This window comes from Gouania willdenowi, chromosome 5, assembly GCF_900634775.1.
Source record: "Gouania willdenowi chromosome 5, fGouWil2.1, whole genome shotgun sequence".
NCBI lineage: Eukaryota > Metazoa > Chordata > Actinopteri > Blenniiformes > Gobiesocidae > Gouania > Gouania willdenowi.
The window spans coordinates 40,739,405-40,766,904 of NC_041048.1; the positions used below are offsets into that span (position 1 = coordinate 40,739,405).

Sequence of the window (27,500 nt, forward strand, 5' to 3'; positions counted from 1 at the left end):
GAGAAGAAGAAGAAGAAGAAGAAGAAGAAGAGAAAAGAAAGAAAGAAAGAAAGAAAGAAAGAAAGAAAGAAAGAAAGAAAAGAGAGAAAAGAGAGAAAAGGCATTAGAGTGAATAGGTGCTGATGTTCCTCTGGTGGAGAAACAGGTTGGTCACATTATAAAGTTTAAAATCATATAAAATAAAATGAAAATAGTACATAGTCATCTTAAAGATGGAAATCCTTGTTTTAAATAGAAATAACATGAGTTAAAAATGGTGGAAAAGGTGGTGAATTTCAAATAAAACACAGAAATGGGTTAAAAGTTGCAAATTAAAGTGGGCAAAAACAGACAGAAAAAGTGGTAAGAAAAGCAAATATTGGCTTAAAAGTGGATGAAATGGGGTGGGGGGTATTGTAATTTAAAAAGTAAGAAGAATTAGTTTAAACTGGCAAATAATGGGCATAACAAATTATTAATGTGGTTAAATTGGAAAAAATAAGCATGAAAAATGGAGAAAAGAGGTTAAAAGTAATGTTCACATAATACTTTTTTAGGGGGTCCATCCATAAAGTCAGTAAAATGATGGTAGATTGTTCTATGAATCTGTGATAACCACATTTATTTATTCATCTGAATAATATCCACTGTTATCCAGGAACATTTATTATTATTATAGTCATCTTAAAGATGGAAATCCTGGTTTTAATCACAAATAAAACGAGTTAAAAGTGACCAAAAATGGTGGAAACGGTGGTGAAATGGGATTTTAAAAACCACAGAAATTGGTTAAACGTTGCAAATTGTGGGTAATGGGATTTTAAAATGTAGTGAAAATTAGTTTAAACTGTCAAATAATGAGCATGACAAATCATGATTGTGGTTAAATTGGCAAAAAAAAAAAATTAAGCTTGAAATATGATGAAAAAAGTGACAATAATGGGTCAACATATGTGACATTAGGTGAAACAAGTGGTGGAAATGGTTTATAAGTGCTGAAAAATGTCTTGAAAGTGGAAAAAATGTGCAGAAAATGTAGAAATGGGAGTAATGTAGTAAAAATGCATTAAAAGGAGCAAAAATATGGCAAGAAAAAGTGATGAAGATGGATTAAAATATAGTGAGTTTTAGAGCTGGGCGATATATCGAATATACTCGATATATCGCAGCTTGTAGTCTGTGCGGTGTTGAAAATGACCATACCGTTAAACTCGCGGACTTTTTTTTTTTTTTTTTTTAAATATCTTAGTGGCATTATGCACAAAAGGTGCACTTAAATTTAGTGTTGTTTTGAAATGTCATCTTAATGACAACATGCACAAAAGGGCACTATTTGTTTTAAAATATTGTAGTGGCATTATGTACAAAGAGTGCACTTTAATTTTGTGTTTTGAAATGCCATGTGAGTTGCATCCTGCACTAATGTCTTGTTTTGAAATGTCTCTGTGACAATTTTGCACAGAACGTGCACTTTCTGTTGACAATTTTATGTTTGAGCCACTCACTGTTTAATAAATACAGTTATGTCAACTTTGACTTAGTTGTGATATCCCCTTTTTTGCATGAAAGTTTAAAATTGGCATATATTAATGCAGTATGATCAAGAATGTTTTAATGTAGACATATAGAATCATCATACTGGTGTGATTTTGTGCATCAAAGTGTTAATTAAAGGGTAATGCAAAATATCGAGATATATATCGTGTATCGTGACATGGCCTAAAAATATCGCGGTATTTATAAAAGGCCATATCGCCCAGCCCTACTGAGTTTGGTGTAGTTGCAGAAAAAGGGTAAAAATAAGCAAAAATGGGCTCAAATTGCTCAAAAAATATTTCTAGTTACTTGAAGGCATCTGTCGACCCCCTCTCAGTGTCTTGTGACCCCAAATGGAGTCCTGACACCAAGGTTGAAAACCCCTGGTCTAAAGGATGAGCAGATGGACCAAAGCAGAACAGGAAGCTGAGGCTCCATTTCACACAGACTGAACTAATCAAACACTGAGTGCTCTGATTTATAAAAGAAGCTCAAATCTTGGACCCATTATTCCTTGTTGGGTTCTTTAGAATTATTTAAGCTTCATTTCAGTGAAACTGAGATCAGATCCATTTGCCACATGCTAATGTTCACACTTACCCTCGTTTGCAAAGGGGGGCGACTCCTCAGCGACCACCACCCCATGTCCAACCTGGGTCAGCGCTGACAGAAAGAACTTATAGCTGACGGCTCGGTCCGGTAGACTTAGAGTGAACTGAGTCATGTTAGGAAAGAACGTCTCCACCTGTGGGGTTCCCTCCTTGGAACCATTAACTGCACACACACACACACACACACACACACACACACACACACACACACACACACAAAGGGTTAGCTCAGTTTGTTTAGAGGTAGAAACCTGGAAAGACGTCTACACAACACAGTCAACAGGTGGGTCACACACGAACCTCTGGCTAAATTTACAAAATGACTCAAAAAAACTCACAAAATTACAGAAAAATTCACATGAGCCCAGACCGACAAAATAATAACAAAGACACTCAAAATGACTTTAAAAATTGAAAAAAGGCCAATAAATACACACAAAATTGCTTCAAAAGCACACAAAATGATACTAGAAATACAAAAAAGCCACTAAATACACACAAATTCCTCTAGAAATCCACAAAATGATGGAAAAATACACAAAATGACAGTTATATGCAAAAATAGCCAAACTTAAAGAATGCACAGAAACAGACTAAATGCCAACAAATGCTCACAAAATGAGAGAAAAGCTCACAAAGTAACAGAAGTATACAGAAAATGAGTCTGGACTTACAAAATACTAACACAAATACCAAAAATTAATGTAGAAATAGACAACAATGGCAAATATACACAAAATGACAACAAAAACCAACAAAACGGCTCCAAACGCACACAAAACGATAGAAATACACAATGAGACAGAAGAATACACAAGATGACAGAACTATACACAAAATGAACCGAAACTAACAACATTGTAACAAAAATAGACAATACGCAGTTTAAAAAGAGACAAAATGCCAACGAATGCACAAAAAGAGAGAGAACAACAAGATAATTACAAAAGCAAACAAACCTTTGTTTTTCACTGTAATAATGTTTTAATTGGTCAATAATTTATTCTGTGGGCCTCACTTTAATAAATATTATTTATAGTATTAATAGTATTTCTGCTCTACCACACATTTATACAACATGTAAAGACTTAATAATTTAAATAAATTAAAAACCAACAAACCTGTATAATATTTGAGCTGATATCCAAGCAGGATCCCATTAGGTTCTCCAGGTTTGTCCCACTCCAAGTGAATAAAGTCCAGACCTCTGCGTTTAATCCTGAAGGTCCTCGGGACGTCGGGAACTACACACACACACACACACACACACACACAAAGACATAGTTCACAGAGGGCCTGCTTTGTATCAGCTTTGCGTCCTTCGAGACACTTGAGACATACAATAACTGGACCCAAAAGTCAAACTAAAACGCTAAAGTGTTTTTCTATTAAAACACCTTTATAATCTGATCAACTGTGATGTGAAGCTGTTGTGACGATGCCTTTATGTGTCGTTCTGTTTGTAGAGACCAGCAGCAAAGCTTTGTTAAGTTTGTTGACTAAAAACTTTCATCATAATCTGCCTTTTTTAAAGTGACAAAAAAAAGATTGTGTCATTAAAAAAAAATACATGTGAATGGAAACTATATCAAAAAGTAGGAACAATTAGTTTAAACTGACAAATAATGGCCATGACAAATCATGAATGTGGTTAAATTAGCATGAAATATGGTGAAAAGATGTAAAAAGTGACAATAATAGGTCAACATATGTGACATTAGGTGGAAAAGTGGTGGAAAGGGTTTATAAGTGATGAACATGTCTGGAAAGTGGAAAAAATGTGTAGAAAAGACATTAAAATGTGATGTAAAAGTGTCAGAAATGGAAGTAATGTAGCAAAAATACATTAAAAGGAGAAAAAATATGTCAAGAAAAAGTGATGAAAATAGATAAAGTTTGGTGTAGTGGCAGAAAAAGGGTAAAAATAACAAAAATGGGCTCAAATTGTTCAAAAATATTCTTAGTTTCTTGACCTCAAATGGTTGCAAATGGTTCAAAAAAGTTTGAGAACCCCTGATTTATTTGACTAAAACTAAACTATAACTGAAATATACAGAGTTTTGACTAAAACTAAGTAGCGTTGTGGTCTAAATGAAGAGTGCAGTAGAGTACAGAGTGGTACTCACCTCCTTCTTTAGTGGAGAACTTGATGGTGTTACTGGGCGGACCCTCGTAGCGTTTGTTGGCTACGACCATGAACATGTGGTAGGTGGAGTAAGGAACCAGGTCACTGAGGATGGCTGACGGTTCTTCCACCGTGCTGTAGAAACCTTTACTTTTCATTTCTTTGTTCACCACCAAACCTGGAACCAGACTGGACTCTCGCCAGAAGTGCAACTAGAGAACAGACAGAAGGAGAAGAAAGTGGTTGAAATGTGCATCAGAACATTTATTGATCAGGACGAAGCTGAGGCTTTTCTTACTCTGTACTCCTTGAACTCTCCCTGGACTGAGTTCATATCCACTGGTTTCCAGTGTATGACTGCGTTGCTGCTCTCCACCTTAGACACTCGTAGCTCAGTCGGTGCATCTGTTGGCTCTGAACGCAAGAGAAATGTTAACAATTCAATTTAAAACAATTGCAAGTATTTAAAGCTGCTGGAAATGACAAATCATTTGCTCCAAAAAATGATGGAAATGATTGAAATTGCCTCTTAAAAGTTTGTTTTGATCTCCACCTGGTTATTGGCATTGTTGGAAAAGTGAATTGCATTGCATTGTGGGATGTGGAGTCCCATAGACGGATGAATAAAAGTGTTTTTATTTCATTCGTAATGTGATTTCTTGCATTTTCCCCCCAAAAAACTCTGCCAAAGTGACGTCCAAACACAATTCCAGAATGTTTATTTTGAAAAGATCTGAATCCAGTGTGAAAAAATACCAGGACACAAGAAAACACAGAAAGAATGAAATAAAAACTCTTCTATGAATTCGTCTACAGCAGGGATTCTCAACCTGGCATCACCAGATGTCTTTGAGAAACTAGGAATATTTTTTTTTTAACAATTTGAGCTCATTTTTGCTTATTTTTACCCTTTTTCTGCAACTACACCAAACTCACCATATTTTAACCTATTTTCATCACTTTTTCTTGCCATATTTTTGTTCCTTTTAATGTATTTTTGCTACATTTCTCCCATTTCTGACACTTTCTGTCACATTTCAATGTCTTTTCTACACATTTTTTCCACTTTCCAGACATGTTCAGCACTTATAAACCCTTTCCACCACCAATATTGACACTTTGAATGTTTTTTAACACTTTTTCTGTAACTTTTTCACCACCTTTTACATCATTTTTGGTCACTTTGAACCCATTTTATTAATGATTAAAACCATCTTTAAGATGACTATAATAATAATAAACGTTCCTGGATAACAGTGGATATTATTCAGATGAATAAATAAATGTGGTTATCACAGATTTATAGAACAATGGTTTTACTGACTTAATGGATGGACCTGTGATAAACACTCACTGTCTTCTCCAGAATATCCTATGATCACGTTGGATTCTGGTCCTGATCCAAAGTCATTCCTGGCTTGTATTTTGATCTCATAAGGCACGTATGTCTGTGTGTTGTGTACGACGTATTTAGAGTCTATCGTGGTCACGTTGTTCCATTCCTCCCCAGAATCCTTTGCTCTCCACCACACCTTGTAGTGCAGGTTGGGACCGTTTCTCTCCAGGTCCGACAAAGGCTACACAGAAAAAAACAAATAAAAAACAAATTAAGACTTACTTTCAGAATAAAATATACATAAAAATCAATATAAATCATTTATAGAGTCTCCGCCATCGAGGTTGCAGATATTTCTGCTTGTTTACTCAATAACAGATCAATAACATTTGGAACTGCCATTGTCTTCCTTGACTTTAATTTATTATTATTCAATTATAATTTACATTTAGACAAAATCCCATTATCACAATTACACACAATTACCACAAATGAAAAATGTAATAAATGTAAAAACGACGAGATGAAACATACAAATGTAATTTTATTAGTTTCTAGCTTTTTTTTTGAAGAAACTTGAGTAAAAAACTGTTTTTGTAAAATCTGTAATAGACACACCACATATCTATTTTTATCTTTTATGTATTGTTTTTAAGATCTTGTGAGGAATAATACAGTTTTGGATGTTTTCTGTTGCCTGGAATTGGTTTTGTCCAAATATTGTAACAATAAATAACATTTATTTGTTGGGAGCTCAAAATGTTCCAGAAACTAAATAATTTACATTTGCTGAGAGTGTGAGCCAGTGAGATGTACTCACCTCCCAGATGATCTCCATGTTGTCCTTTTCTGAGCCCCACCCTCGCAGATCTCTGGGAATGGCATCTGGAGCTGATGTTTACATAAAAATAAGTCACTTTTAATTGAATGAAGTGGAGAACAATTACAGATTTTTTTAATAAAATGCATGTTTCACAAAGTATTAATGTAATCAGAAAAAACTTTATTTGAACAAAAATATCCTGTGAAATGTGAGTTTAAGGGAAACAGAAGCACAGACTGTGTTTAATGTGCATTATTTAGGAAATAAGAAAATGTAAAAATATACTTTTACTTTTTTAATTTACTCAGCATTCCTAAAGTATAAAAAAAATGTGTGATGCTCATGTGTATATAGTGAATATTTTGGATTAAAGAAGGACCCATAGGTATCATTAAACACGGTAAAAGTGTGTCCATAAATGTGTGAGTGTTGAGTGTGAGTGGGTGGGTGCAGCTACACCTGACACTTTTTATATCTAAGTCCTCTCTCCCTCTGTGAAAGAACAGGATATTACTGTCATAAACTGTCAGGTGTAGCTGCACGTGTGACGACGTACTGTTTCACACCCACTCACACTCAAGCTTACGGACCTACATGAAGCGCGTACACGCCTAAGCGCCTAGCAATTTTTAGCAAGTGTTTACATGTCACGTAGAGGGTGCTCGATAGTGAAGGTCACATGATTGCGATAGCTTCACTCACGCCACACCTGCGTCTATGTGTGACTGATATATTTATGTTATTAGGTGTACATCTAGGTGTGGCATTAATGTGTATGCAAGTACACATGTGGACGTGACTTGTGCATTGTGCCCGTCTACCCATTCTATGTCTATGGGAAATGTAGATCAGATGTGCAGACGTGCAGATGCAGGGTACGCGTTCGATAGACTGGTGCACACGAATTTAGAATGGATCCACCCCCACACCACTAGTCTTGTATCTAGGGGAGGGTCTGTTAGGGTGTGTGTGCGTGCGTGTGTGTGTCTTACGTGCTCCACTAGTCTTGTATCTAGGGGAGGGTCTGTTAGGGTGTGTGTGCGTGCGTGTGTGTGTCTTACGTGCTCCACTAGTCTTGTATCTAGGGGAGGGTCTGCTGGGTTGACTCTGACCCACTGAGTTCACAGCTATAACTCTGAACTGGTAGTTGATGAAAGGAACCAGTTGTAGCATCACAGAGTTCAGATGTCCTGGGTACGAGGCCAGTTCCGTCCACCTGCCTGGCTCCCAGTGGTCCTCCTCAAATTGGACCAAGAACTCTGCACGAAAACACGTCAACCAATTAAAAAAAGCAGCTAACCCAAGGCTATTAGCGTTAGCTTTAAACCGTATATTATAGATGTATTGCAAACCAACCAGTGATGGGGCTCCTGTTTTCATTCCCAGGGATCCACGTTAGACGAATGCTCCGTGCTGATGCATCAGACAGGTCCAGATCCATGGGGGGGTTTGGACGGTCTGCAGAGCATTATGGGATGGATTTACTATGAAACTATGAAAGTAGCTGGTAGAGATTTAATGTGAGTTTTATGTGTCTTAGTACAAAGTTAATAACTAGTTACACTACAGAGTTAGATTTAAAATGAAGATATGAAGAAAAACACTAAAAATATGAATTAGAAACCAAGCACAGTGTCAAAGTTACCTGGAGGTAAGCCACTAGAGAGGGAGGGGTTGAGGGAGGCCTCCTCTGTGGGTCAGGGTGGTGGAGGGGGAAGTGAGTATAACGTTAGTAATTCTATAAGTATTAACACATTAGTTATAATTACACACACTGCAGGTTAGTGGCATTTATCTCCAGTTAAAGAAGATCATAGAGATTCTACACAAACGCACTGATGATTATGATGATTAGGATTGTGTCAAAATGAACATTAAAAATATCTGTGTTTAGAGTTTGAATGAGAAGAATTAAAGTTCATATCTATAACAATATTTTAAGTATTTAACCTCATTTTCTCAGATTCCTCTCATTCTAAGACATATTTATTGTTGGTTTAAGATCTCACACATTAATATTTGATTTGGTGAAATGTCAAACAATGACTGGGACATGTTTTTCCAGCAGGTGTCACTGTTTTCTTTAAGTTCTGTGTTTTTTCTAGTAACTAAAGTGGGTTTCATAAGGAAGTGGATTAGGGCCACTGGGAAAATAACAAGTCAGTAGTGGAAGAAAAAAAATCACTATAGTTAAAAACTTTTTTAAATTATATGATTATTGTTTATTGGCATTTTTTGGTCTGTTTTCTTTTTATAATTCTTTTTAATATTATTTATTTGTCTGATTTTGTATTTTTTTGTCTGTTTTTTATTATTATTTTTAATATTGTTTCTTTGTCTGGGTATCATTTTATTTATTTTGTTGTCTGTTTTCTTTTTGTTATTTTTTTGCCTGTTATATTTTTTATCTTTTTGTGTGTTTTCTTTTAAAATAATTTTTTATATTTTTTCTTTGTCTGGGTTTTTTAAATTGTATTTCTGTCTGTTTTCTTTTTTAATTATTTTTATTTTATTCATTTGTCTGTCTTTTTAGGGGAAAGGTCTTGATTTCCTATTTTTTTTGGCTCTTAACTTCTTTTTTCCAGTCCTGATTTTTTCTTTTTCATCGGTTATTATTTAAATCTGCACTAAAAAAAAGTTAAGACCGCAAAAAATACATAATCAAAACACCTCTGAAAAAAAAATATATATATATATATATTTATTGAAAATTTCCTTTTCTTTTTTTAAATGAAGTTTCAGATTTATTATTTATTATTCATAATCATCAGTGCTTGGATCACATGTCTAAAGGTTGTTTACACAGGATGTGTTCATCCATTGGCTGCATGCATGATGTGTGTAAAAACTAATCTACTGTACGTGACAGAAACTATGAGACATGCATGATTCCACTCATGTTGGCTTGGTCACATGATCCACTAAAACAGAACAAACACCACTTAGAGGTGGGATTAATGTCCACATGTTTGTACCTAAGACAGTGAGGCGGGCTGAGGCCGAGTCCTGGTCGATCTCAGATTTAACCGTGCACGTGTACGTGCCCTCGTCTCCCTCATTAACGTTGGGGATCGTCAACGACTCTTCGTCTTTCTTCAACCTGAGGAACAAAGAGGAATAGGTGAGTATATATTGTCTATTATATACTATAAGAATGATAAGGATGATGAGCGTTCCCACTGATATACACCCCTTAATGGCCCACGTCACGAGTGACGTCACAACTCTCGCTGGCTAAAGACTGTGGAGGCGAGTAATGTTACAGCTTTAGAATGTCATCTTGTGTGTTTGGGTTCTAGAATAGGAGGAATAAAAGTTTTATACGATTCCAGCGGACACTCGTGCTTAGAAAAAACAAAGACAATTATGGTTTTGCCTCCAGGCTAAGCCCCGCCCAACAAAATACGTCACAATGTTTACAAACTATTTTTGTAATAAGTTTCCCAATATGCATTTTGAACCTATAACGTTAAAAACCTTGTTCGCACTGAGGCTAAATATCTCTGTTGATTCTCCACCTTTACTTTGAAAGTTCTGAAAACATTTGAAGTGAGAAAGTGACCAAGTAGGATATCAACATGTGCTCATTTGATCCATAAAACTAGACACATTTCATGCTGAGATTTCGGAGATTTTCGGACACGCTCCATTGTGCTACTGAGTAAACTTCATTTTAACTTCAAAATAAGAGCCCTATTTAGAAAATACTTCAAAAAATTAATAAAAGACAAGAAGAAATGCAATGCATCATGGGACAGTTGAGTATGACTAGTGTGCCCACCATGCATACTTAAAAAATGTCCCCATATAGTATACATTCGGATATTTCTCACATACTCAATCTTTTCATCCTATTTAATGTGAACACATTCTTATTTAGATATCTGACTTAGTATGAGTCGTATGTTAGTGTGAGTAATACGTTAGTGTGAGTAGTACGTTAGTGTGAGTAGTACTTTAGTGTGAGTAGTACGTTAGTGTGAGTAGTACATTAGTATGGGTAGTATGTTAGTGTGAGTAGTACTTTAGTGTGAGTAGTACGTTAGTGTGAGTAGTACGTTAGTGTGAGTAGTACGTTAGTGTGAGTAGTAAGTTAGTGTGAGTAGTACTTTAGTGTGAGTAGTACGTTAGTGTGAGTAGTACGTTAGTATGAGTAGTATGTTAGTGTGAGTAGTACGTTAGTGTGAGTAGTACGTTAGTGTGAGTAGTACGTTAGTATGAGTAGTATGTTAGTGTGAGTAGTACGTTAGTATGAGTAGTATGTTAGTGTGAGTAGTACGTTAGTGTGAGTAGTACGTTAGTATGGGTAGTACGTTAGTATGAGTAGTACTTTAGTATGAGTAGTACTTTAGTATGAGTAGTACGTTAGTATGAGTAGTACTTTAGTATGAGTAGTACATTAGTATGAGTAGTACGTTAGTATGAGTAGTACGTTAGTATGAGTAGTACGTTAGTATGGGTAGTACGTTAGTATGAGTAGTAAGTTAGTATGGGTAGTACGTTAGTATGGGTAGTACGTTAGTATGGGTAGTACGTTAGTATGAGTAGTAAGTTAGTATGGGTAGTACGTTAGTATGGGTAGTACGTTAGTATGGGTAGTACGTTAGTATGAGTAGTAAGTTAGTATGGGTAGTACGTTAGTATGGGTAGTACGTTAGTATGAGTAGTACGTTAGTATGAGTAGTACTTTAGTATGAGTAGTACGTTAGTGTGAGTAGTATGTTAGTATGAGTAGTACATTAGTATGAGTAGTACTTTAGTATGAGTAGTACGTTAGTATGAGTAGTACGTTAGTATGAGTAGTACGTTAGTATGAGCAGTACGTTAGTATGAGTAGTACGTTAGTATGAGTAGTACGTTAGTATGAGTAGTACTTTAGTATGAGTAGTACGTTAGTATGAGTAGTACGTTAGTATGAGTAGTACTTTAGTATGAGCAGTACGTTAGTAAGAGCAGTACGTTAGTATGAGCAGTACGTTAGTATGAGTAGTACGTTAGTATGAGCAGTACATTAGTATGAGCAGTACGTTAGTATGAGCAGTACGTTAGTATGAGCAGTACATTAGTATGAGTAGTACTTTAGTATGAGTAGTACTTTAGTATGAGTAGTACGTTAGTATGAGTAGTACGTTAGTAAGAGTAGTACGTTAGTGTGAGTAGTACGTTAGTGTGAGTAGTACGTTAGTATGAGTAGTACGTTAGTATGAGTAGTACGTTAGTGTGAGTAGTACGTTAGTATGAGCAGTACGTTAGTATGAGTAGTACGTTAGTATGAGCAGTACGTTAGTGTGAGTAGTACGTTAGTATGAGTAGTACGTTAGTATGAGCAGTACGTTAGTGTGAGTAGTACGTTAGTATGAGTAGTACGTTAGTATGAGTAGTACGTTAGTATGAGTAGTACGTTAGTGTGAGTAGTACGTTAGTATGAGTAGTACGTTAGTATGAGCAGTACGTTAGTGTGAGTAGTACGTTAGTATGAGTAGTACGTTAGTATGAGTAGTACGTTAGTATGACACTTACAACATAGTCAATGTTTTTAAAAAATAGACTCAGAAATTATTTCTCTAACATAATCGGGGGCTTGTCCTGGTTTAATGATCCTGATTATATTTGACAAATAAAACGTGTGAGAATTGAATTTTTCCAACTGTGTCTCATGGAGACGGAACGTTTTTCAACATCGGGGATGATCCCATGGTGACGATGTGTATTTTATTAGTTAGACATTTCCAACACAGCCAAAGAGTGTAAAGTCTGACCTCCATCCCAGGTACAGAGGTTTGTCGTCCTTGGTCCAGCTCACAGTGATGTGAAGGCTGGGATCAGACTTCACTTTACAGTCAAAACGAGCCGTGGAGCCTCTAACGGACGACTGATGCTCTGGAGCTCGAACTATACTCGTTGGTTCTGGATGAAGAGGAGAAGGAACAGACACAGGAAGTATACGGTCATTGGTTCAACCAAAAGTCCCACATGTCGGGACAAAACAGACGGGAAAATGGAATTCACTTCCTGAAACAAAAATGACAATATTGATATTATTGGGTCATTTCAACAGGTGTGGCCCACACACTTCAGTCTCAAACAATTCTGAAATTGATCCATGATATTCAATTGTCACACTGTAAATTTTCAGTTTGATTGGATTAATTTTTTTTTTTAGATATGAACAATTCAGTGAAGGGGATATGTGTCATTTTTCGTGCAAACTTATTTTTCTTCCATTTTCAGCTTCCAATATCTCAGGAACTCCAGCACACAGGAAACTGAAATGTGGTACAGCAATACAGCTCCACCTACTCTCAGAGTATAAAAAAAACTAATAAACAATAAATGATTATCAGACACAAAGACAAGCTACAATGGCCTCATGTAAAGGATTGTCAATATTTGTAAGTGATTATATGACCCTAAGTTAGGGTCCAAAATAAAAACGAAGAAGTCGGATAAACAACAAGTTCTGATGAACTACGGCCGGGCCCGCGGAACATCTCCACGCCAAATAGCACGTACCACGTTCCTGAGAATTCAGTCAAATGACTTGGTTCCACTGAGTAAAAAACGGTCTCATAGAGGCTCTAGACATCCGCTCATAGAATACCCATGTCAGATTACAGCCCAATTCAACGAGCATTAACAGAGGAATAGTCATTTGAAAAATGGGGCCCCCAGGGGTCCCCTGGTGCCCCCATGGCACATGTGGAGTAATGAGCCCCATTTATATAATGGTATGTGTGAACGATTCGGTACCACCAACCGTCGTAATATTTGACTCACAAATAAATGAGAAATTGACTTTAATGGAAATAGCCAAAAATAGGGGGGTGGGCCCAGTACCCATAATGGAATTGTGCGAGGCATAATCGTAATCTACGTTGAATTACCTTTGAAACGATATATCACACGACTATGTTTCCATAAATTTGGAAATTACCGGAAAAGGGGGTGTGCCCCAGGGCCCCATTTTTAAAAAAAGGCTCTAGGTATTCATACCAAACTGCATTCCTATCTAACGAGAACTAATGGAGGAGTAGTCATTTGAAAAATGGGGCCCCCTAGCGCCCCGTGACACGTACAAGGTAATGAGCCCCATTTATATATTGTATGTACCAATGATTCGGTACCACCAACCGTCGTAATATTTGACTTGCAAGTAAGTGAGAAATAAACTTAAGTTTTTTTTTCTTGAGCCCGAAATCAAAAATCGGGCTCCGAGCGTTGATGCGTACACATCCATAGATTATAGCTACCAAATATCAGCCTGATGCGTTCACATATAACAGAGGAGTGATTTTAACTAGTGTACAAGAAGAAGAACAACAACAAAGTGAGGACGTTTTGAGTCCGGTAACCCAGCCTAAAAATAGTATTGCATCACAAAAAATATTCATTTGAGCACACTAAAAATGTATAGTGTGTCTACTGAATAATCGCAAAAAAATTGGAATTTATTTAGACCAAAGTGTGTGGGGCTAATTGTTCTAATGACATGTAATGACCCATTTGTTATTTTTTTATGATTTAAACTTTTTTTTTTTTTCAAACAAAATCAAGCGAAAATAGAAATCTGACTGGGAATATAGCCTCACATGCATGTTGTGAAAAAAATATTACACATTTACACACAATTTTTGAGCGTAAACAGGTGGTCAAAGAAACAAAAATGTCAATTAATGCACAAAAAATTGTAACTTAATATGACGCCAAGTGACGGACTTTACCTTCTGAAGTAGAAATATGATATATAATATATGTCTACGATATAATATATATCTACGATATTTTCCATCTTAAAACGATAGATTTAATTCGTAGCAACTTTAGCAAATGGACAGATATTAAATCTCACGTGATTTCTGCAGTACATTCGTGCAAAGACGGCGCAGATACATAAAATTAATAATATTTAACTGCATTAACTGTACTAAGCATGTTTGGTACCATTTGGGGAAGTTTAAAAGCCAATATTGACGTCTGATTAGGGAAAGACGAAAGACAAAACAGAGATGTTTAAATTCTGAAACAGAATTCTGGAAATTCACGCTTAAATCTGTGTCATATAAAGTAGATATTCCCATTTAATTTTCCATGAAATCCCGCTCAGCTGTGTGATTGCACGGTGTCCGATTTTGCACAAGATTATGAGCAAAATTATGATAAAGTTTGACAATTTTGCCAGACTTTTAGTCACCTGTTGTCTTAAAACAAAGATGTCAAAACTAATTTTAGTTCAGGGACCAAATATGGACCAGTTTGACTTCAAGTGGGCTGTAGATTTAAGGTGGGGGAAAAGAATAACTTTAACATCATTGTGATTATCAGTTTAATTCACTTAAAAAAATTGATTTTTTTTTAACAATATTTGTATAATTTATAGAAATTTAGTTGAATTGTTTATGAGAAATTGCAAGATTTGTGGAAAAATTGAGAGTTATTTCCAAAATTTGATATTAAAAATGACTGCATTCATGTGATATAAACAAAGGAAAAATGGCAAACCCTTAAAAATGGTGAATTTGAGATATCTACAACTGGATTATCTAATAATTTACACAAGAATTCATGTTTTCTCTGTCATTTTTTCTTTCTCCTGTGGGCCGAGTTGTATCCTCTAAAGGGCCGGATTTGGCCCCGGACCTTGAGTTTGATACGTGTCCTAAAACGTGCATGTGAGGTATTTCTTTGTCATATTGGAGCCTGATTTTAGGAGCTAAAAAAAACTGTGTGGATTGCTTTTTCCATTTTAGAACAAGAATTCTGCCTTTTCCGTCTGTTTTCGTTGATCAGGAAAAATCTGACTCATCAGACAAACATTTAAAGTTGCACAGAGTATAATAATAAGTGGCTGACCTTTGACCTCCAGGCGGACCTGGTTCTCAGCTGTACCCAGCATGCTGCTGGCCACACAGGTGTAGGTTCCCTCGTCCCCGACCAGCGCTCGTTTGATCTCTAGCGTTCCATTGACGTAAACACGGTAGTGACCCCCGTCCAGACCACTCCCCTGACCGTTCTTAAACCTATAAACAGCAGCATGTCTGACCACGTTTCACAGACAATAATCAATATTTAATGTGTAATATTCCAACTTGATGCACACCAGCGTAAGTCAGGTACAGGTGAGCCAAAGAAGGGACAGTCTAGGAAAGTCTGCTTGTTCTGAATGACTTTAATCAGCTGGTTCTTAGGACCCAACATCCTGGGACGCATATCTGTAGGAAAACAGGCAGAGCACATGTTTATGAGCCGTTGTCATAAAAAACAGGCTGTACAAAGATTATTTTAAAACAGGGGCTAAATACAGAGCAGTTTGAGTTCAAGTAGGGCTGGGCAACACGGACCAAAACTCAAATCTCAATATTCTTTCTCAAAATGGTGATATATAATATAATTCTGGATATTTTTAACTCAATAACAAAATACAATTATGGGTTAAATTTGATGTAAAATGCCACACAGTCACATTTATTAACAAGCAGCTGCACAATATGTGCCACTTTTGGCTTTTTCTCCTCAAAGGGACAGCACGTGTGAGTGAGTTCTGTAGTGTGGCTTGTTTAGATGAAGGGTCTGGGTTAGGACGCACTCAGAAATCCATCTAACTGAGCTTTTCATGTTGTTCTGAGAAGTAGAGAAAGCAGCGACTCCTAAAACCAGTGTTTAGTTACGAAAGAAGTTAAAATAAAAATATACCGTTAGAGGTGATATTGTACTTTTCGCCTAAATAAAAATCTCGATATATTGCTCAGGTCTAATCTCAAGTGGGCCATAGATTACAGGCAAGAGAACAAGTCATCTCATCATTAATGTACCCAAGTGTGCACATCCACCTTTAAACGTTAGGTAAAGTATCAGTGTGCTTATACCTACAGTATATTTCCTTGATTTTGTGATTTTTTTTTATTTCATTTAAGGAAATTTTGGGGAATCATTTCAGGAAGGATTTAGAAAATGTAATACTTCTTTCAACAGATTAAAAAAGTGTTCCCTCATGTGATATAAGCGTGGGTAAACTGTAAGCGCTGCAAATATTGTAGAGTTTCACTGAATTTGTGTATTTGAAGGGGCTGAGATAGTTAATATATTACACAATGATTCATGTACTTTCTCCTGCGGGCCGAATTGATGGCCTAAAGGGGCAGATTTGGCCCCCGGGCCTTGAGTTTGACATGAATTTTATGAGTGAACTGGGCCTGCAGTCATTTTTACACAAGATTGATGCACATTTGTGAAAAACAAACCACTTTACTTTAAATAAAACTAATGCAAAGTATTTTGCAGGACTACAAATTTGCAATTCTGTGAACAACCATAAGAATTCAAGTTTAATCAAGACAAAATATTCACCTGACTTTATTTATACATTGCTTTTAGTCGCAGTATATTGAATATCATAAAATAAAAATACTAGAGGTTTTTTTTAGGCATTTTTTCCACTCCAAACATTATGATTTGTTCCACACAGGAATTAATGTTTATCATCTAAATATGGGTAAATATGGAGCTAAAGTTGCTAATTTGTATCAAATTTTGCTGGTTCAAGTTTATTTAATTTCATTGGGAATTATTCCAACAAACAGACATGTTACCGATAATGCTGACTAAGGCATTAGCCAACAGGTAGCCATGTTGGTTGGAGGCGTTGCACTGGTAGACGGCGCTGCTATCAAACTGGACTGACTGGAAGATGATGGTGTCACCCAGTACCTGTCTGTTGGGGTTGGGCAGCGTACCTGTAGGAAGAGGAGAAGCTTTAGGGTGAAATACACAGTTTCTATTCCAGACAGAAATCTAGAAGTATAGCAGTAGTAGTAATCTAGACCAGTGCTTCTCAACCTGTTCAGCCCCGTGACCCCCAAAATAAAGGTCCCAGAGAGCAGGGACCCCCACTGTAGCTGAAGGTGGTTGAACACAGACATGAACATTGAAGAACAGTCATGTGGAGACAGGACCATCTATAAGGGGGAATAAAGGGGAGAGATTTTTGGGGTCCATCCATAAAGTCAGTAAAATGATGGTCCATTGTTCTATGAATCTGTGATAACCACATTTATTTATTCATCTGAATAATATCCACTGTTATCCAGGAACGTTTATTATTATTATTATTATTATTATTATTATTATTGTCATCTTAGAGATGGAAATCCTGGTTTTAATCACTAATAAAACTGGTTAAAAGTGACCAAAAATGGCGGAAAAGGTGGTGAAATGGGATTTTATAAAACCACAGAAATTGGTTAAAAGCTGCAAATTGTAGGTAATGTAAATTAAAAAGGTAGTGAAAGTTGTTTTATTTGTCAGTTTTTTAAACTGGCAAATAATGGCTATGACAATCATAAATGTGGTTTAAATTAAACAAGTGACAAATTAGAGTGGCCAAAAATGGACAGAAAAAGTGGTAAAAAGGGTTCAAATTTGTCATTATTGGCTTAAAGTGGCAGAAAAAGAGAGGTTGTTGTAATGCAAGTTAAACAGTAGGAACAATTAGTTTAAACTGGCAAAATGTGGTTAAATTGGCAAAAAATAAGCATGAAATATGGTGAAAGGAAGTTAAAAGTGACAATAATGGGTATATATATATATAATATATGTGACAATAGGTGGAAAAGTGGTGGCAAGAATTCCTGAAAATATCACAAATGGGAGTAATGTAGCAAAAATGCATTAATAGGAGTAAAAATAGGGCAAGAAAAAGTGAAATGTAAAGTTTGGTGTAGTTGCAGAAAAAGGCTAAAAAAATAAGCAAAAATTGGCTCAAATAGTTTCTTGAAGGCATCTGGCAACCCCCCTCCCAGTGTCTCGCAACCCAAATGTGGCCCAGACCCCAAGGTTGAGAACCACTGGTCTAGTTGAGGAGAGACAAGGTCGTACTTTCTAGAGGAAGTCCGTTGACGAGCCACTGGATGCTGGGTTTGGGGTTCCCGTTGGCTCTACAAACCAAACGTCCGTTCTCATCAGGCGCTAACACCAGGTCTGAAGGCTTGTCCAGCCAATAGGGAGCGGCTATGGGAGACACACAGCACTCTGTTTAGCATCTGCTAACACTTTAGCATCAGCAGCAACACTACAGTGCGTTTCACCTTTGACCTGGACGAATATGGAGTGTCGAATGCTTCCTAGGTGGTTGTTAGCCATACACACGTACTCTCCAGCGTCCTCCTCAGACACGTTGATGATCTTCAGGGTCTTGTTGTAGTTTTCAAACTTCACCTTCCTCGCTGGCAGGTCACCACCCTTTTTAAACCACTTAACAGTTGGTGTTGGACTGAGGGAAAGAGGAGAGCACACATCAGTATGATTATGAGTTCATCTATCTATCGATCTATCTCTATATCTATAAAAGTAAAGAAGGTCTGCGTGCGTGCGTGCATGCATGCACGTGTGTAGCGAATTTCTCCCTGACGCGGTGTTTGTTGGACCTGAAACTTTATGAACGGCTTCCAAATACCACGAGTGTGTGCATCTGTTTCTTTGGAGTAATTTGGTCATTTCCAAATGTTTTTTTAAATTTAATTTCGGCTTGACGGCACAAACCTATTCAGCTTTTGACCTCAGTGTGTGAGTCTCACTTATTGGGCCTGATGTGAGTCACTGATGTGCGTGGCTAAAGCACGCACACACACACCAAATGATAACAAAAATAATAAAATGACTCAAAATACACAAAACTAAATATTTATACAAAAAATACACAGAATGACAACAGAAATTCACAAAACTACAGTAAAAAAGATACAAAATTACAAATAATGAGGTAAAACTAAAAACTAAACATCATTTGTACAAAAAGTACACAAAACAACAACAGAAATGCACAAAACTACACCAAAAAACACAAGATCCAGAATCACACTACAATGGCAACAAAAACAATAATTATACAAAAAATGCACAAAAACACAACAAAAAAATACAAAAATGCACATAATGACTCCAAAAAACATACATAAATAAAATATAAAAATGAGTAAAAAAACAAAACACATTTATCTGAATTAAACCAGATAAATCACACACACTATTTTATTTTACACTCACAAATAAACCCCTTTATAACACTACAGAGTACATCCAACCTTCAAACACATACTCATGTGGCCATAATTGACAACTCTACTTAAGCTCCTCCCACTATATGAATACATACTTCTGACGGGCGCTGCACTAGTTTTTATAAAGCAGTGCAAAAAGCCTCTTTGGATGACAACAGATTATTAAAGTGAAAGATACGTTGAGCGTTTTTATAATCTTCTATGGTCACATGGGTTTACTCACTGTACTGTATATAGATAATATATAGTAAGATTTAGCTTCACAATGCTAAACCCAGCTATAGGATTATTGTCCACTTTAGGGCTGAGGTTATGCCTTATAACAGACACGAGACACTTTCATCAGAGCAGGGGAAAAAAACTCTGATCTGAGGGTCACATGATCAACATTTTTGTTGTTGTTCTAGTTTTTTTTGTGTTCTCATTGTCATTCATATTTTTTTTTTTTCTGTCTTTTCTGTGCATTTTTTATGTTATTTTCTGTCAATAGTCATTTCATGCTTTTTTTTTTGGTATTTTATGTATTATTTGTTGTATTTTGTGTTTTTGGAGTATTTTTTGTTTCAATTTTTTATATATCATTCATATTTTTTTTTTGGTCTTTTTCTGTGAAATTTCTTGTTGTTTTCTGTGTCTGAAGTCATTTTGTATATTTTTTGTTGTATTTTGTGTTTTTGGAGTAATTTTTTGTATTTTTGTTTCTTTTTTAAATAATATTAATTTATTCTGTGTGGTTTAATTTTGTGTAATTTGTTGTTTTTTTGTCTTTTTGGAGTTGTTTTGTATCTTTTTTCTTCATTCTGGGAATTTTTATTGTGGTTTTGTGTGTTATGAGACATTTTGTGTATTTTCAATGTATTTTGAGAAATTTCTTGTATTTTTGTGATAATTTTTTACATTTGTCTGTAACTTTGTGTGTTTTTTGGACTCAGTTCAGTTTTTTATCTTTTTTGTGTTTTTTTTCTTAGTCACTTTGCGTATTTTTCTCGTTACTTTGTGTGTCTAAAGTCACTACTTTGGCTGTTGGCTCCCTGTGTCTGCTTTAGATATTTAGTGAGTAAAAACCTTAAGGCCATTGGAAAAGCTTTTCAAAAGTAAGAATTAAATAAGTAGTGTAATACTGAGTGATGTGAAAGCTTGATTGTGTGTGTGTGTGTGTGTGTGTGTGTGTGTGTGTGTGTGTGTGTGTGTGTGTGTGTGTGTGTGTGTGTGTGTGTGTGTGTGTGTGTGTGTGTGTGTGCTGTTGAACTCACAGTCCAGCAGCGATACACTCCAGCAGCAGCTCTTCATCTCGTAGAACCATCTTTGAGCTCTCGCTGCCTAACGGCGCCAGTAGCGTTGGTGTGGACTCTGCTACTTTACGACCTGCAGGTAAAAAAATCACCAATTCACACAAACACAAACCAAGTATAAAAGTTTTTAACTCGTGTGTTGGGCCTCCAATTTTCTGTGATTGCAAAAAACAGACAGAATTCACTTATTGAAACGGAAATGGCAATACTGTTATTATCCTTAGTCATAAATGATTATTAAAATTGCAAGTTGACACTGAATACATCCTCACATGCAGGATTTGGGAGAATATCACCCACTTACACTCTATTTATTTTCATAAACAGGTGGACAGAAAGATGGAAATGTTCATTCTTGCACCAAATCTGATGTAATCTGTCGGACTTTACCTTCTAAAAGGAGAATATCTAAATGACATGACCTAAACACAGCTCACCCACATGATTTATATGCATATATATCCCACATTTCCAGCATATTTTTCACTGTAAAACGTGTGCACTAACATTAGCTTTAGCAACTGTAGCTAACGGCTGGACGTCAAATCAGGCGTGAAGTCAGCGTGTGTTTGTTTTGTCACATTTCTGCTGTGTAGGAATATGAAAGTAGTTAATTAATTAACTAGTTAATTTAATTAACCATAAATATTTAGCATGTTTGTCACAAATTCAGAAAGTTTAATAGTCAATAATGATGTCGGATTAATAAAATCTGATTAGGGAAATACGAGGAAAAGGAAATGAGTGAGAAATATATAAATAAAGCCTCTGATTTTGAAACATCAAATTAGAAGCTTTAGTTGTAAAGTGTTTATTTTAACCTGCTCTACTGCTCAATATTTCCTTATATATTGTGCTTTTCTTGACTAAACTATAGAAGGGAAAACTTTTTTATATATATACATATATATATATTATAATCAATAACCAACAGGGTCAGGGAATGTTTTCATATTTTTATGTTTTTGCAATATTAAGCAAATCTTTCTCCCAAAAAAAGACAAAAAAAACCCAACAGAAACACGGACAGTGTGTGAACAGAGGAGAAAAGTAACCAGCTGAGAGGTGGGTGGAGTTAAAGCAGAGGTGGGTGGGGTTAGAGCAGTCACAGCCTTTTGTTCAGGGTTAAAGCATCTGTTAGCGGTTAGCTTGTCATCTGTTAGCGGACGGACCGGAGGGAGGAAAGGTGATCTCAGAGAGACAGAAAGCTTTGAATCAGCAGTGATGTGGACGATTAGAAACAAAAGAAAAAAATGTGTGTGTGTGTGTGTGTGTGTGTGTGTGTGTGTGTGTGTGTGTGTGCGTGTGTGTGTGGTGTGTGTGTGTGTGCGTGTGTGTGTGTGTGTGTGCGTGTGTGTGTGTGTGTGTGTTTGTGTGTATTAACACCCCCCCTACGTGTATGAATATTAAGGTGAACCCTTAGCATGAACCCAGACTAAATATTCATCATCAGTTCTAATCCCCCTCAGGTCTCACAGCCTGGAGCTGAACTACAGAGCTGCTTCTTTCTTTCTCCTCAGGGATCAAACACACATCAATCAGTGGGATTCACTAACGCCCCCCCACCACCACCACACGCACACACACACACACACACACACACACTCTACAGCACACACTGACACATATGTTGCCAGTCAGAGTCTGACTGTAAACATCCAACATGTGCAGTAATAATAACCTGTAACAAATCATTCCACAGCAGCTGATGAATGAGCATGTGTCTTATGTATGTGTGTATATAAATGTATGTATATACACACACACACACACACACGCACACACACACACACATATATATATATATTCTAAGGGTGGGACTTGAATAAAAAAATAATCTAATTAATTCAGAGCTTTGTAATTAATTAATCAAAATGAATCACATTTTAAGTGCAACAACAATATTTGCCTTGAAAAGCAACACTTTTCAATCTTAATGGATTTTAGTGGATGAATGAATCAAATAATAAACAGAAAAAATACAGTAAACTCAAACTATTTTAATGTCACAAATGTGGAAAAAGAAATGAAAAATAATCCCTGTCCAAAATTGAACAAATCTAAGTAAAAGTGCAATTTTAATCACATTATGTACTTTTCACAACAGCGTTGGCTTTAAATGGTAAAATAGAAAAAAAAATTCAACTTTAAGTGCTTTATTTTTAAAACTAAACTCCTGCTTTCTGCTGAGCTGCCACTAGGAGGGAAATTCCCAAAAAGCCTTGATTATGGGCGTGTCTTACTGCTACTGCTACACTGTGCACAGAGACAGACAGTAATACACACAATGATGTGTCTGTACATGTACACACACATAGTGAGTTCATAAGCTGACGTTTGTCACTACGACCACATACACACACACACACAAACACAACGTGAAGCTCACACACAGCCTTACAGACACCACTCAGGGACAAACAACCCTGCTCTCCCACCACCTCGCACACATAGCAATAAGACGTACACACACGTCCGGGAATACACACATGATGTGTCTGTAAATACACACATAGCATGGTGAACCCTCTGTTTAGACCAGAATCTGACACGGAACACAGTGGACTTCCTCATTGCCTGTCAATCAATGCTCACTGAGGGCTGTGATTGGAGGAAACCCTCCTCCCTCCTCTCAACTTTTATAGAAGGGGAGGGGCCAACAGTGAAAGTTGATGACGCGGGGGAATCTGGAAGAATCTGTCTTAGCCAATAGCAAAATTCAGTTATAGTAATAGCCAGCGTTCAACCCTTAGAGGGCAGTATGATGGACATTTTACAGCTAAATACACAAAATTAAAATACTTTTACTAAAATGTGACGAGTGGGACTAATACTTAATACCCAAATACACGTGTGTTCAGCAGAAAAAAGTGGGTTTGGGCTTCAGTTACTCTTATAATATAAATGATAATTTGTCCTAAATCTCTTTGTATTAAATAACAGAACTAGATAAACATTCTAGGGCCTATTTCTTCTCCTTAAACCAGTTGCTCAGACAAACTAGACGTTAACTTTGTCAGAGCTCAACAAAACTCTTTTTTTTTTCACACAGTTTGACCAGAACCGCGCTTTTATCAAAGCTACCGTCAGGTCGTTTCCTGAAATAATAACGTTCTTTCATTGGCCGAGCTCACTACACATCACGTGTACATCAGTGTCATCGACGTACTGGAAAAAATGTTCAATGACAAACAGTTCTGCGCTGTTTATGAAGCAAACTGTGATGAAATGCGTTACATTTTGTAAGGCGTTTTTTTTTTGTAATTAATTAATCGTAATTAATGCGGTAAAGTCCCAGCTCTGCTATTTACATATGTATATGTACAGTAGAGGTGGGTACGGTGTAGATTTTAGGACATCCTCAGGTCTCAGAGTGAGGTGTCATGACTCAGCAAAACCTCCATCAGATGACACGGCCTCAGGTTTCAAAATAAAACTCACTAGATTCAACGGCCTGAGGCAGTAAAACGCGACATGGCGATTTATTTTGAAGGAACTGGAAGTACACATGACGAAGTAATTTGAAAAGCCGTTCTTTCCTTTTATCTTTTAAAAGTTAAGATGTTTGAATAATAAAACATAGTTAAATTAAACATTTATACATCTTAACCTTTAAAAAATAAATAGAAAACAACAGCTTTTCAACTTTACTGTCGTATCCGAAGCAGCATATATTAATGTCATTTTCATTTCCAGTTTCTTTAAAATACAACGTAATGTTTTGTTTGCGGACGTTTTGTCTGATGACTTTTATTTTGAAACCTCAGGTGTTTGGTCTAACCAATGACAGAGGTTTTCCTGACACCTGATACGTCACGCTGACACCTGAGGATATCCTAAGATGAACACTGTAGGTGGGAAAAAATATGGATTTACAGTACGATGTATTGGGATATTTATATATTTTTATTAGTGCTGTCAAAATTAATGCACTTTAATATATAGGTCTGGGTTTTGCTATATTCTGTAAGTCATTATAGTTCAGGGGCCAAATACAGAGCACTTTATGATAATAATTCCAAGTACTTTTTTAAAAACATGTTAAGGTTTCATTTATTCAGATAATTAGATTTTTTTTTCCCTTCTCTAGTTGTTGTATATTGAATATAGTGAATTGGCCCTCGTCAGCTTCCGTAGACTTGACTTTAATAGCAAACCTTCGACTTTTATCACAATATTGCATCTTGAGTTTATTTTCAAAATGTATTTTCGACTTTGATCTCAACATTATATTTCAACTTTATTCCCGACATTTTGACTTTATTCTTAATTTGCCCCAAATTATTTTCTCCATCAAAATTGGCCCTAATCTGCTTCCGTAGTTTCCAGCTCCATCTGTGAGTATTTGAACTACTTTGGGATGATTTTCATTTTGAATTGAATCAAATATCAATAATCCATGAAGTACAGTGTGTGTCAAACTGTGTGAAAACAACAATAAATTCTTTACACAGACTTAAAACTGTTAGAAAAGGTTAAAGCAGAATATTAGTGCACTATCTTTGTTATTCTATGTAGAACTAAACGCAGTGGACAGAGGGCGGACTGTCCTCACAGAATAAAACTCACCACCGTAGGGGTCAGTGGAATAGTTAGAGGAGTCATTTAACAGCTCTGGTGCTGTAAAAACAATTACAGGTTTTAGTTTCCACAGCTCAATTTAGCAAAATAAAATAAAAGCTGCCTTTTCAAATGAAACACATGATCACTCCTCGAACAATGCAGTGTTTAGGACTTACTGGTCTGGACTTTTAGTGTGAAAGGGTTCTTCTGCTGGATGGTCTTTGTGAAGGGAAAACGAGCATTGCAGCAGTAATCTCTGTGAGCGTCCTGACTCAAAACGTTAGAAAAGTAAAGGTCTCCATTCAGTCCCATGGACACTCTCTTATCCTGAGGGATGGAGTTCATGTCTGTGGGAAGAAGAGAGAGAGAGAAAGAAGAGACGTGATTGTTTTAAGATACATAATAATATGATCTTATCATAGAAGTGACAAAGCTGGGCTGTCGGCCTACAACGAAAAAACTAAAATTCCTGTTTCACAATAAGAACTAATGAAATTTCTCAACTCGTAATACTATTTATGATGTGAATTTGTGTTAAATATCAAATAGATAACAGGTAATCGGGTAAGGACGTTGTTTCTAGCAGACATGGACAACTGGCGGCCCATGGTCCTCAAAGTAAATGCATAAAATGATTCCAAAAACAGACAAAATCAAGGATAAATCAATAAAAACACAGAAAAATGGATAAAAACACAAGAAAAATACTCAAAAGTAACAGAGAATCACACAAAACAACTACAAAAAAAAACAAAAACACAAAAAATAACAAAATGACTACAAAAATAATGTAAAAATATCCAAATAGTAAAAAAAACACAGAACAATAACAAAAATACACTAAGTGAACACACAGGATGACAGAAAATGACAGCAAAAACACACAAACTACTGAAAAATAAAAAAAATTAACAACAAAAATACACAGAATAACAGAAAAATTTATAAAAAGACAACAAAAATATACACACACAGAACAACAAAAATACACAAAATGACAAGAAAAAATAGACAGTGATAGAAGAATATCCAGAAACACACATAAATACTTTTAAAAAACTACATTAAAAAAACACAATAAGTGAAAAATACACAATATGACTATAAAAACACACAAAAATAACATACAAATGTAGAAAATGGTAAAAACACATAAAATATTAACAAAAAGACACAAAATGAATAGAATAGGATGACAGATAGAAAACAACAGTAAAAACACAAACATAGTCCAAAAGCACACAAAACAAAAACAAAAACACACCAAATGTGAGAAAACTACAAAAATCTACAACAAAAATACACAACATGACTTCAAAAACACACAAAACTACAACAAAAGCACGAAATATTCTGTTGTTTCCTGTATTGCGTCTAGAAACTTTCAGCTACCAGGCTCCTCGCCTTTGGAATCAGCTTCCAGTCTCAGTACGGGAGGCTGCTACTCTCTCCACCTTTAAGGCTAACCCTACTTACTGTATATGCTGAAGCGTATACCGTATAATAGCATTAACTTAACGACTAGAGCGGACATGGGCTCGTCTGTAACCGGTCGCATTTACAGATCTTGGAGTCGCTGTTACATTTAATATAAACGGAAAGAGATTGATCACCTTTATAATAAGTGCTGACTAGGCACTGGGAGTGAGGCCCAAGGCCAAGACAGGCTGACTTGATAATAATGTATCATGTTTTTCTGCAGTCAGTGTCTTCTCCTCGTCCTTCTCTCTCTGCTCTGTTCCAGGTGTCGTGAAGCTGATGATGTCAGTTTCTGATCTGTGGTTCACAGCTCAACTAGTCTGGAACATTCTGATGTTCTATCTCTCTATCCTGTTCTGTTGGTCCTTCTGTCCACTAACCCCAACCAGTCCACGCAGATGGCTGCCACCTCTGAACCTGGTTCTAATGGAGATTTCTTCCTGTTAAAAGGGAGTTGTTTCTTCCCACTGTCGCTAAATGCTTGTTCATGTGGATCTTGTTGGGTTTTTTCTTTCTTATTATTAATTTTATATTTTGATAAGCTCATTGAGATGACTTTGTTGTAAATTGCGCTATATAAATAAAGTTGAATTGAATTGAATTGAATATTGTTGTTCAGATTGGTCATTATTCTAAATGAATGAATGTTGATAACATGACCTTCTGATCACTGTGATAAATGTTGACCATCCCTGGTTTAAAGT

The 27,500-nt window shown here is 36.2% G+C and overlaps 1 protein-coding gene across 1 annotated transcript in view; it reads right to left on the reverse strand.

Moving 5' to 3' along the window:
* The window catches only part of nfasca (neurofascin homolog (chicken) a), a 110,389-nt gene that overhangs the window by 15,444 nt on the left and 67,445 nt on the right, over positions 1-27,500 (reverse strand). The window contains exons 9-27 of the mRNA XM_028446982.1: positions 25,494-25,664; positions 25,324-25,374; positions 20,716-20,827; positions 18,491-18,675; positions 18,282-18,413; positions 16,997-17,140; positions 15,508-15,619; positions 15,261-15,427; positions 12,170-12,317; positions 9,386-9,510; positions 8,056-8,100; positions 7,767-7,868; positions 7,472-7,669; positions 6,408-6,478; positions 5,606-5,828; positions 4,550-4,665; positions 4,253-4,463; positions 3,248-3,370; positions 2,116-2,289 (exon numbers count right to left, since the gene is read on the reverse strand). Of these exons, the coding sequence (XP_028302783.1) occupies positions 2,116-2,289; positions 3,248-3,370; positions 4,253-4,463; positions 4,550-4,665; positions 5,606-5,828; positions 6,408-6,478; positions 7,472-7,669; positions 7,767-7,868; positions 8,056-8,100; positions 9,386-9,510; positions 12,170-12,317; positions 15,261-15,427; positions 15,508-15,619; positions 16,997-17,140; positions 18,282-18,413; positions 18,491-18,675; positions 20,716-20,827; positions 25,324-25,374; positions 25,494-25,664 (2,610 nt within the window). The remainder of the gene's footprint in view (positions 1-2,115; positions 2,290-3,247; positions 3,371-4,252; positions 4,464-4,549; positions 4,666-5,605; positions 5,829-6,407; positions 6,479-7,471; positions 7,670-7,766; positions 7,869-8,055; positions 8,101-9,385; positions 9,511-12,169; positions 12,318-15,260; positions 15,428-15,507; positions 15,620-16,996; positions 17,141-18,281; positions 18,414-18,490; positions 18,676-20,715; positions 20,828-25,323; positions 25,375-25,493; positions 25,665-27,500) is intronic.